Source organism: Equus caballus, chromosome X (assembly GCF_041296265.1).
Source record: "Equus caballus isolate H_3958 breed thoroughbred chromosome X, TB-T2T, whole genome shotgun sequence".
NCBI classification, from domain to species: domain Eukaryota; kingdom Metazoa; phylum Chordata; class Mammalia; order Perissodactyla; family Equidae; genus Equus; species Equus caballus.
The window spans coordinates 63,514,243-63,526,686 of NC_091715.1; the positions used below are offsets into that span (position 1 = coordinate 63,514,243).

At 37.3% G+C, this 12,444-nt stretch overlaps 1 protein-coding gene across 1 annotated transcript in view; it reads right to left on the reverse strand.

Moving 5' to 3' along the window:
* Positions 1 to 12,444, reverse strand: part of EDA2R (ectodysplasin A2 receptor) — a 92,768-nt gene that overhangs the window by 19,666 nt on the left and 60,658 nt on the right. Inside the window, 2 exon segments of the mRNA XM_005614269.3 lie at positions 7,004 to 7,043; positions 7,045 to 7,098. Of these exon segments, the coding sequence (XP_005614326.1) occupies positions 7,004 to 7,043; positions 7,045 to 7,098 (94 nt within the window).

Genomic DNA, 12,444 nt, shown 5'->3' on the forward strand with positions numbered 1-12,444 from the left:
AAAATTGTCCATCAAGAGGATACTGGTTGAATGACTGTGGAAGATATACAATGGAGTATTTTGTAGGTGTGAAAAGGAATGAGGACTATTTATATATAATGCAATGGAAGGATCTCCTACACATACTAAATGAAAAAAAAACAAGATAGAAAAAAGTATGCTGTATTTATCTAAAAAGGATGAGGTGAACTTGGTTCAAGTACACACACACACACAAACGTACACTTCTGCTTGTATTCCAAAAAGAAATAATAGAAGAATAAGCCATAAAACTAAAAATTAGAAAAAATAGGGAGGAAGGAAATTACCTATAAGGGGAAGGAAGGAATAAGTTGGATGGGACAAGGAAGGAAGTGAGAATTTTTGAATATTCTTTGTTTTCTAGATTTGACTTTGGAGGAATGTAAATATTTTACATAATTATGAAACAAGCTTAAATTGAAAATAAAGCAATCTAAAAATTTAAATGAAACAATTTAAACTAAAATGAATGAGAGAGAGTATGTGCGTCTGTGTGTATGTGTGAGTGTGTGTGTGTAATATGCTGTCATCATGCCTGGCACATAGGAAGTCCTCAATGACCATTAGGTATTATTCTTACAGGAGGCAAGTTTTTTATATCAAGAGCACTAGAATCAGAAGACCCGATCCTGACTCCTTGCTTGTTGACTTGCTAGAGAAGCTTATGATGGGAGAGAGCTAGCTAGCATTTACTGAGAATCAACCATGTGTCAGGCACGCCTCTTCATTTTCTTCATTAATTCAGAAAATATTTATTGAGCAACTACTATGTGCCATGATGCTATTCTGGATGTTGTGACTAAATAACTGAATCAATCAGACAAAATTCCCTGCCCTCATGGGCTTATATTCTTGTTTATTCTCCATGAAACTCTGTAAGGTATGCAGTATCATCTATGTTTCACAAATAAGCAAACTTGAGACATAAATGATTGTGTCACAACAATGACCCAGGCTGAGAAGCCTCTTCCCTGTGGCCCTGAGACTCTTCATCCACAACCAGAGACACCAGGCTGTAAGGCTTACTTTCAAGGGGAATCTTTGTTCTGTGGGTCTGAGACTCTTCTCCCTGGCTTAGAAACAGGTGACCATGGTGCACTGGTAAGTGATATTCTACCACAACAAGTGATCTGCCCTGGGAAGTGCTCTTCCTCTCCACAACTCAGAGACTTCCTTCCTCTAATCAGGATGTGCCAGTGATGTGGCCCATGGAAATTCCTTCACTCCTCAGGCAGCACCAGCAAAGAGTAGTGAGAGCCACAGCAGCACCAGATAAACCACACAGACCAAAATCATAACATAAAGGCCCTGAAAATTAAATTGTCAATAGAACCATACTCACAAAAATAGGTCAGGATCTGTTGCTAAGCCTAAACAAAATGCCCAAGACATAAAAAATAAAATCTCCCATCATAACAAGAATCAGGAAAATCACAACATCAATGAGAAAAGGCAATCAACTGACACCAATACTTAGAAGAATCAGATGTTGGAATGATCCGATAAGGATTTTAAAGCAGCCATTATAAAATGCTTCAACAAGGGGCTAGCCCCATGGCTGAGTGGTTAAACTTCCCTGTGCTCTGCTTCAGCGGCCTGGGTTCGAGGGTTCGGATCCTGGGCGCAGACCTACTCCACTCATCGGCCAAGCTGTGGAAGCATCCCACATACAAAATAGGGGAAGATTGGCACAGATGTTAGCTCAAGGCTAATCTTCCTCAAGCAAAAACAAAAGAAGAAGATTGGCAAAGGATGTTAGCTCAGGGCAAATATTCCTCACCAAAAAAAAAAGGCTTCAACAAGCAATTACAAATTATTTTGAAACAAAATAAAAGCTAGAAAATCTCAACCAAGAAATAGCCATTGTAAAAATACATAATTTCAGATAAAATTATAATTACAAATGGAAATAAAAACATTCATGAGATGAGCTCAGTAGTAGAGAGGAGATGACAGATGATAGAATCACTTATCTTCAGGACAGAACAATAGAATTTATGCCATCTGAACAAGGCAGAGAAAATAGACTAAAATTAAAATGAGTAAAGCCTCATGGACCTGTGGGACAATAACAAAAGATCAAACAATTATATCAACCAAATATCATCCAAGTCTGATGAAAATAATATGTGTCTGAAAAAATTTTCACAATAAGAAAGGCTAAGAACTTCACAAATTTGGCAAAAGACCTATAGATTCAAGAGGATGAGCAAATCCAAAATAGAACAAATTCAAAGAAATGTACACTAATACACATTATATTGAAACTTCTGAAAACTAAAGATAAAGAAAAAATCTTGGAAATAGCCAGAAAGAAATGTCATTACCTAAAGACAACACCAATTGAAGTGACAGTAGGTTTCTCTCTGAAGCCAAAGAATCCAGAGGGAAGTGGCCAACATTTTTCAAGTGCTAGAAGGAAAGAACTGTTACAAGTGTAAATTCTATATACAGTGAATGAAGGGAATGAAGGGAAAATAAAGACGTTCTAAGAGAAAGGAAAACTAAAAGAATTTGTTGCTTGTAGATCTACCCTTAAAGAATGGCTAAAGAATGGAGTTCTTCAAACAGAAAGAAAATTTCAAACAGGAAAGAAATTAAAAAATGATAAAAGAAGGAATTTTGGAGCATCAGGAAGGAATAAACAACAATGGAAGAGCAAAAATAAACTCTCTTTTTCATGAGTTTTATAAATTGTGTTTAATGATTAAAAGAAAAATCACAACACTATCTGATACTCAAGACAATGATATTTAAATGTAGGGGAAGTAAAGGAATCTAAATGGAAGTAATGTTTCCACACTTTGCTTGAAATGGTGAAATACTGATCCCGGTACAGTGTTGAGTCACATGTGTATATTGTAATACGCAGAATGACCTCTAATAAAGCTATGCAAAAACACTACAAATAAATCAAGATGGGATCTAAAAAAAATGCGCAAGTAAACACAAGAATGTAAGAAAAGACAAGCAGAGATACAAGAAACAGAAAATAAACAAAAATAGTAGACCTAAGCTCTAATGTATCAATAATTACCTTAAATATAATGGTCTGAGCACACCAATTAAAAGCAGAGATTGGCATAGTGGATAAAAAATAAATACTATCAAACTGTTTTCCATAATAATTTCTTGAATAAATGGAAGAAGTATTTCTTAAGAAATTAAAAAACAAATTATCATGAAAAAATTTTATTGAGAGCCTCTTTCCTAATTAGGAGGAAAAGGAAATTATTTTGAATAATCAAGGCCCCCAAAATTCTTTTGCTACTAATCAGTTTTATAACCAGAAAAGTATTGATCCTCTTAATTAATTTTACCAAGCTAGTACAATTCTGATACAAATTTTGATGCTGATAGTGCTATAAGAATATTTATTTATTATAAATGAAATATTATAAAACATAAAAAGGTATTTAACTCAAAACCGCAAACAAAAATGGTTTATCCTGGGAATGCAAGATATTTTAATTTTTGGAATTTATTAATACATGTCATCTAATTAATATATCAAGGGAAAACGTGTAATAGTCAAGAGATGATGATAAAATGAAACAAAATTCAAAACCATCTCTGACTTTTAAGAATCTTATACATTATACAAAAGACTTAAATAATATTCCATATTCTGGTATATGTCTTTCTACTCAAGTGCATTGCTTGATTAAAGAATGAACAATAAACAATGAATAAAACAGAAAAAGAAGCAATCAGAAACAGTTCACAAAACTGGAAATGCAAATGAACAAATAAACACAAAAAAGTTGATGGTTTTCCCTATCAAATACAAAAAATAGTTTAAAAAATTATCACAAAGTTCTCATAAATTAGCAATTTAATGTTTCAAAGGAAAGCATAAAATTAATAGATGATAGAAACATGAATTCTTCATATGTGGTCAGGCTTCTAAGATATAAGAATTCCATGTACTGTTGAAAATTAATTGTAATGGAAATTATTTTTAAAAATTCACAAATGTTATCTGCTAATATATTGCAAGAATATTAAAGTTGTATGCATTATTTAGCTTGGTAATTACACTTCTAGAATATATATTGAGGAAATAGTGTTGATTTTCTGTAAAAATTTATTTACAGTGATGTTTACAATTCATGTAAGTGAACTTTAAAACTAAACAAAAGCAACTATAAAAAACATGGGGCTGGGGCAGGCCCCATGGCCGAGTGGTTAAGTTTGTGTGCTCAGCTTTGGCGGCCCAGGGTTTCGCTGGTTTGGATCCTGGGCACGCAGACATGGCACCGCTCATCAGGCAATGCTGAGGCAGCATCCCACCTAGCACCACCAGAGGCACTCACGACTGGAATATACAACTATGCAATGGGGGGCTTTGGGCAGAAGAAGAAGAAAAAAAGAAGATTGGAAACAGATGTTAGCTCAGGTGCCAATCTTTAAAAAAAAAAACACCAGGCTGTGTCAGATGCTTTTAGTTACTTGTCTGAAAGTCATTGCCCATTTTCTTCCTTACTAATAGAACATTGATTTCATTCTGGGTGGCAAGATGACCAGCCTCAAGAACTGATTTTTGATTGTTCTCAGTCATTCATGGCAATCCCATTCCTGTTTGTGAGATACTTCTTTCCCAGCCTCCCTTGCAGTTTAGAGATACTTACAGCACCTAGTTCTGGCACATTAGATATAAGGGGAAATCTGCTGAGGAGCTTATAGGAAAATACTTCTTCCCTAATAAAAGTCAAGCTACTTTGTCCCTCCCCTTCTTCCTGATTTTGACTATGGTGTGAAGATGTGATGATTTGTGTTGTGGCAACTGAGGGGCCACAAGCATGAGGACAAAATAGGTGAAGGATAAAAAGAGCCTGGGTCCTTGATGACATTGTTGATCTGCTCAACCAGCCACAAGGTTCCCTACCTCCAGGCGTTACATAAATAAATGTGTTTGTAGCTCAAGTCACTCTCAAGTTTTATGTTACTTTTAACTTAGTACATTCTAATTGAGTCAGAGATGAACTAATTTGCCCACAGCAAGGCTGGAGCTCACACCCATGTGTATCTGTCTCGTGTTTATTTTTACTGAGTCATTGTGACTTTGAGCAAGTCACACATCCTCTTTGAGTTTTAATTTCCTCATCTAAAATGAGATTAATAATACCTTCTTGGTGGGACTATAAGGCAAATGAGATAACGCACATGAGAGCTCTTTATAAAGTACAGACTGCTATACAAGTACAAGCTGTTTATATATAAAGCTTCTGCAGGAGCACTATATTGCAATTCATTCATGTTCTCTGAGCTTTCTAATGGTGCTGAAATAAATGGCAACCGGAGACGTATCTAGACAAATGTATATTTCATCATGGGCCACTTTTTGAGAGTTTGGTAAAAGCAGTTTGACAGCTGTAAAGATCTATTTTTCTCCCTTGGAGAAGTTCAGGTTTGTAAATACAAATGGCTTTAAAGGTAATGGCCATGTACACGACAGGAACATTTGTAAGAGATTGTTCTTATGGGAGTGTCAAGACTTTTTATCATGAAGATCAATGAGATATTTAGAAAAGATTTTGTCAATCCAAGCAGCTTATTTCATTGGATCTATCCTAATGTCCAGCATGACCTAATCTCTGATGACCTTTCCTTGGTCTTGCGATCCCTTACCAACCATGTGGGCACCAGATCATGGTACAGAATTTTATGAGTAGAGAGTTAAATTTACAGTTAATGATGTATCTGTTGCTATGAAATAGGGAGGTAGGAAGGAGTTGCGCTAAATAATTGCCATATTTTCTTTCATTCAGAAGATCATGTCATTCTCCTACCCAAAACCCTCCAAAGGGTTCCTGGCGCACTTAAAGAGAAAATGAAAATTCTCACCATCTCCACATGATTTGGCCCATACCTCTGTCTGTGACCTCACTGAGTACCACTCACCCTCTCACTCACCATACATCAGCGGCACTAATCTTCTTCCTCTTTCTTGAACATGTCTGCTTCATTCCCACCTTGGGACTCTGCACTTGCTGTATCCTCTCCCCAGAAGGTGCCTCCTTAGAGAGACTTTCTCATGCTACCTGATCTATAGTAGCCACCCAATAACTCTATATTGGATCACCACAATATAATTCTTGTCATACCTTCATATCTAAAGTCTTCATTTATCTATGTGTGTAACTTGTTTGTTGTTTGTTTCACTAATTAAAAGGTAAGGTCCACGAGGGCAAATATTTTTGTCTGTTTTGCCATATCCACAGTGTCTATAACCATGTCTGCCACTTTGGAGGTATTCAATAAGTGATTGCTGAGTTAATGAACAAATGTATAAAATAAGATGTGTGTGTGTGTGTGTGTGTGTGTGTGTGTGTGTGTGTGAAGAAAACATCTGCTAGCTGTCTGCTTCCAGCCTTTGTGGCCCCTAATGTACTTCAAATTTAACACCACCCCCAGGTTCTTGGACCAACAGTGGCCTGAAGCAGGAACAATTAAGCAGCTTCAGCTTTGCAAACCAGGGATGAGCCTTGCCGGTCATTTTGTTCTGACCCTTACCAGTAATTGGGATTCTAGACCCTCCCTGGTTCCTCATCACTGAATCCTCCCTTGCGCAGCTTCCTTAGTGGCCTAGTCCTTCTAAGACATAGACAACACTTCAGCTTTCAGTTCTGTCTTTCCCATTCCCAAGACCTGATATCTGGATCCTGAACTCCAAGTAGATGGGCTCTGCTTTTGTTGGCAGATTTCCCTAATACCAAACAGTCTTCCTAGGCCTTTGCATTCCATGTCTCCTCTTGAGATACCCCATTATCTCATGGAATCATCCCCTGACCCTGATTCTGCCAGGTTGACTTCTTGCTGGAGCTGTGACTGTTATTGTCATAATCTTTGGATTCCACATTTTGCCTGCCGAACTGGATTAGCTAAAGGAGGGGTTGACTCTCCTAATCTTGGACAGTCTCAGTTGCCAGGTTGGTTCCTAAGATGTAACAGAAATAAGTATCCTGACCAAGAGACTTACCTTGGAGAGTTCTTGTCCAGACCCACACAGTTGGCAGGTGACAGTGTCCCCATTGGTCCCAGTACTCATTTTCTTGGCAATCTGTGGTAGGAAGGCTACAGGTAAAGAACACAAAAACTAGGGAGCTAGTGGAAAGGGATTTCAAGGTAGGTAGTGGCTTCCATGTTGTTTGGTTTATAGGTTCTCTTAATCTAGTCTCTGACTCTGAGTTAGAGGGGTTGAGGAAGCCAACCCCAAACAGCTAATGCTCATGTAGCCCTGACCACGTGCTGGAAATTCTTTTAAATGCTTTGCCTGTAATAATTCACTCAATTTTTAAAATAACCAAATCAGGGATTATTTTTAGCCCCATTTTGCATATGAGAAAACTGAGGCACAGAGTCCAAGGAATTTGCCAAAGTTCACACAGTGGCTGCAACAATTGCTGAACTGAAAAGAAAATGATAAGACAAGGACCTGGCTTTTCCCTGCAGGGCAGTAAATAACCGCAGTCTCTTACATTTGACAAACTACTAACAGTTTAGAAAGCACATTTACATGCCTTATTATTTGATCCATGCAACCTCCATGTGAGATAAGTAACATAAGGATTATCATCCTTCTTTTGTGGATGAGAAAGCTGAGGCATGGTTATCTTTTGCCAAAACTATCTTACATATCTTTGAGGATCAATAGCTGTCATTGCTTATGTCTTAGGCAGAGTGAGAAGAGAGGATGACTCAGCATGAAGAAATGCCCAGGTATACTAAGGTGTAGAGAAGGGAAACACTACTAAGATAGCAGTTCTAGGAACACAGAGAGCATAGGACAGTAGCACTAGCATTGGTATGAGAGTTGGGAGATATGAGTTCTATTCCTGGCAATAGGATAAGCAATCATGCAGGTTTGCTCAGAACTAAGAGGCTTCCCTAGGACATGAGATTTTCAAGGATAAAACTGAGATAGTCTCAAGCAAACTGGGATGGTTGGTCAACTTACCTGGCTCTTCTTTTTTCAACCCAAGACCTTGCATGAGTCACTTTACCTTTTCTGGCCTCAGTTACTTCATCCAAAGAAAGGGGACAGTGTGCTCCTCACTTACCTTATATAGCTCTTGAGCGGATTAAATGAGCTAAGCTCCACCAAATCATTCTGAAGCCTTTGAAAAGCTATACAAAATAAGACAGAGTTAAGCATGCAGAGAGATAGTTTTCTACAGATATGAATTTTAATGAGGGAGACTCAAGTAATTGATACACAGGGCATCACTGCTCAAGGATAAAGATGGAGTGAGATTCTTCTGCTCACTCCTTAACTTCATACAAAGGTGAATTTCAGATGGCGTTTCAAAGTACTGAAAGTCCTAAGTGTGTACTTCCAGTCAGAAGAGAGGAGAATGTGCATGTGTACCTTGAGAGGCCATCACTCTTCCCTCAAAAGTCCCCAATGATAATGAGATAAGTCATCCTGAATGGCATTCTTGCTTGAATGCACCTTTTCCCACCATCAACCGGACCACTCTTTCCCATTGGTTCATTCAGAAGAAAGTGAGCTATAAAATCAATTTTTGCACAAACTGAAGATGCTCTCCCCTGTGTTATTTTCATCACTAAACATAGTGTCCATAGTGTCAGCCTCAGTAGGCATGCTCTCCTCCCTACCAACCCTTCTCATTAAGGACAAAAACCATCAGTGGTCTCAAAGCCCTCATGAAAAGGGAATTAAGTGTCATGGACAAAGAGCCAGCATACTGGTCTGGACAACTCATCTGTATTTTTTCTTGCCCACAAAACCAGAAAAACACTGTCAGGAGCTCTGCCCTTGACATAAGCTCCTGACATATGCATCTGAAATCTTCATAACAGCTTCTTCTGGCCTTTGGGTGTCGAGATACCTTATTTTGTTTGTTTTCCAGAGCCCCATCCATCTAATAAACGTCATGTGGCATGAAATCTTAACACATCCCTCTAACCCTGGCTTTGAGACCTATGTATAGGCAAAGCAGGATTATTGCCTATCCCCATATCAGGACCTAGGGAATGAAAAGACAGCTTTTTTCCCTCTTTTTTTGGTCAAACTGTTTATCTAAAGCATACAAAATTAAATTGTCTTTAATTATAAGGTTAACGAATTGCCTTTATGAAAGAAAACAAAATTACATAGACTCTGGTCTGTTCTGAAGAAGTCAAAGCATATGGGTAAAACTGTCTAATAATGGTTAAATGTCATTATCAAGGGACACATTCAGACCTTATGTCAAATTCTCCACTGTGGTCAACAGTATCCTGTGGCAGCTATAACTGCCTTTTTATTTTAAGAGAAGGTAACAGAGAATAATTAAGTTTTGAGAAAATGAGAACTACTCTGGTGTCCCATGACTGCAGTTGGACACTCTTCTAAAGTATCACAGAGGATGTGGCTTGATAAGTCAGCAATCTAGACAGGTCTATAAATTTTTTACATATGTATACACTCACACAAATGCTATCCAGATAAAGATACAGAAGCTTTCCCTTACCTCAGCAAGCTCCCTCATGTCCCTTCCCAGTCAATATCATCCCCTTCTCCAAAGTAATTTCTATTCTGGCTTCTATCACCATTATTAGGTTTACCTGTCCTTGAACTTCATATAAATTAGATTCATACAAAAGCACTCTTTTGTTTCTGGCTGTCTTCGCTCAATGTAATGTCTACGAGATTTATCCAATATGTTGTGTGTAGCAACATTTGTTCCTTACCATTGCTATGTAGTATCCCATTGCATGGATATGCCATAATTTATTTATACATTTTTTGGTTGATGGACATTGAGTTGTTTCCAATTTATGGCCATTATAAATAAAGTTGTTATGCTACGGTCAGTTGATTTTCAAAAATAGTACCAAGACAACACAATGGACAGGCTTTTCAAAAAAGGTGTTGTGACAATCTGATATCTACATGAAAAAAAATCAAATTGGGCCCTTATCTCACACCAAACACAAAATTAAGTCAAAATGGACCAAAGCCCTAAATGTAAGAGCTAAAACTATAAAACTCTTACAAGAGTTTTCATATAAGAAAACATAAAAATGTTTACAATTTTAATTGTTTTCTTATAAGAAAATATAAGTATAAATCTTTGTGACCTTGGTTTAGGCAATGAGTTTTTAGATACGGCACCAAAAACACTAGCAAAAAAATAAAATAAATAAATATATTGCACGTAATCAAAATTTACAGATTTATGCTTCAAAGGACACTCAAGAATATAAAAAGACAACCCACATAATAGGAGGAAAAAAACTGTCATCATAGAGATTTGATAAGAGACTTATATGTAAAATATATATAGAAATCTTACAACTCAATAATAAAAAGATAACTCAATTAAAAATGGGCAAAGTATTTGAATATACATTACTCCAAGATATACAAATGGCCAATAAGCACATGAAAAGATGCTCAACATCATTAGCACTTAGGGGATGTAAATCAAAATCACAATGAAATCCCACTTCATACCTACTACAGTGGCTATGATTTAAAAATAAACAGGGGTGATTAAGTGTTGGCAAGAATGTGGAGAAATCGGAGCCTTCACATATTGCTGGTGAGAATGTAAAGTGGTGTAGTCCCTTTAGAAAATGGTTTTGCAGTTCCTCAAAATGTCAAGCATAGAGTTATCATGTGACCCAGTAATTCCACTCAGGCATATACCCAAGAGAATTAAAAATATATATCCATACAAAAATTTGTACCCTAATGTTTCTAGCAGTATCATTCATAATAGCCAAAAAATAGAAACAAGCCAAATGTCCATCAACTGATAAATGGATAAACGAAGTGTGGTCTATCCGTATAATGAAATATTATTCAGCCAAAAAAAGAAATGAAGTACTTGATACATGCTACTAACACAGATGAATCTTGAAAATATTATGCTAAGTGAAAGAAGCCAGACACAAAAGAACAAATATTGCATGATTTCATTTACATGAAATGTCCAGAATAAGCAATTCATAGAGACAGAAAGTAGATTAATAGTTGCTAGGGGCTGGAGGAAGGAGAGAATGAGAAATGACTGCTTAATTGGTATGACTTTCATTTTGGAGTGATAAAATGGTCTGGAACTAGATGATGGTGATAGTTGCACAACTTTGTGAATATGCTAAAAACCAGTGGATTGTAGACTTTTAAAAGGAAAATTTTGTGCTATGTGAATTATATCTCAGGGGTTTTTTTGAAAACAACCCTTTTTTTCTTCTTGAGTTTTTTCTTGGTACTTCATCTTTTTCATTAATACTGTGAACTTCCCTGTATTATTTCAGTAGATATTACCTGTTATCCCCCAAATTAAATTTTTTTAAAAGCTAATCTGAATATTCTTATATATGCCTCCAATTGTGATTTTTTCACCAAACTTTTCACCAAAATTTATCTAATAAGTGCTATTTGATTATATTGACTGGGTTTAACCAGAGAGGTTTGCAAGCAGCAAAATGACCTCAGTGTCTATATTTCATCTGTCTCTACTCTTCCTGCCCATCCTTCTGTCTTGATTTCTCAAAAAAAAAATAAATAAATAAATAAACTCTACAGAGTAAGAGTGAAAGAACACATGGAAGGGAAGAAGCGATGAGGCTGATATTAATAATAATCCGCATATTAGCTCATTGTGCCCTAAATTATTGATGTTGGCCACGTTTCTGCTGGATGTTAGGTACTCAGGCTACTGCTGGTGCTGCTGCCTCTGGCCACAGCTTGTGGCTGCTGCTCTTCTCAACTTGCACATGCCTGTGGGGTGAAACATGTTCTCTTTATCTAGGATGAGCAGGCAGGACGGATAACAAGTCTAAATTAAGAACTCAGGACTTCAGGGAAGACACTTGCTTTGCCTGGGTGGTGCAGGAGGTGTGGAGTTAAAGAAGGTGAGGAAGACAGCAGCTGGTCTGTACCCTGCCCATTCCTTTCCTGTGAGCCTACCCTGTTGCCTACGTGCAATGGACTGGCAAAAATCAAAGCAGTTGCTCAGCCTGGCCTTGAGAACACTACTTTCTTTGAAAATCAAGCTTCTATTCAGTACGATGCCTTAATTTCCAGACGTTTGGCCTTTAGTCCAGATGTTGCTTTATCATTTGGTGCTGGCACTCAGCCTTTTCTTTTCTGATCTGGCCCAGGCCCACTCCTATTCCAGCTTTCTCTAGCCTATAACCTGCTTCCAAATTATCAAACATCTTATCTTCCTCCTACCCTGGTATTTGTGAATTTTGTATTCCTAAGTATGGAGAATGCTCCCAGGTCCAACTCTGCCATCAGAAACATGTCCCTCCCCAGTGTTAGACTCAAAGTCCCCATTGGCACCATGAAGGTTTGGCCAATCTCTTTGACTAGTGATTCTCAGTATAGGCTGCAACTCAAGAGCTACAAAAATACTGATACTTGGGTCTTATTTCTGAGATTCTGATGTAATTAGGAGTGAG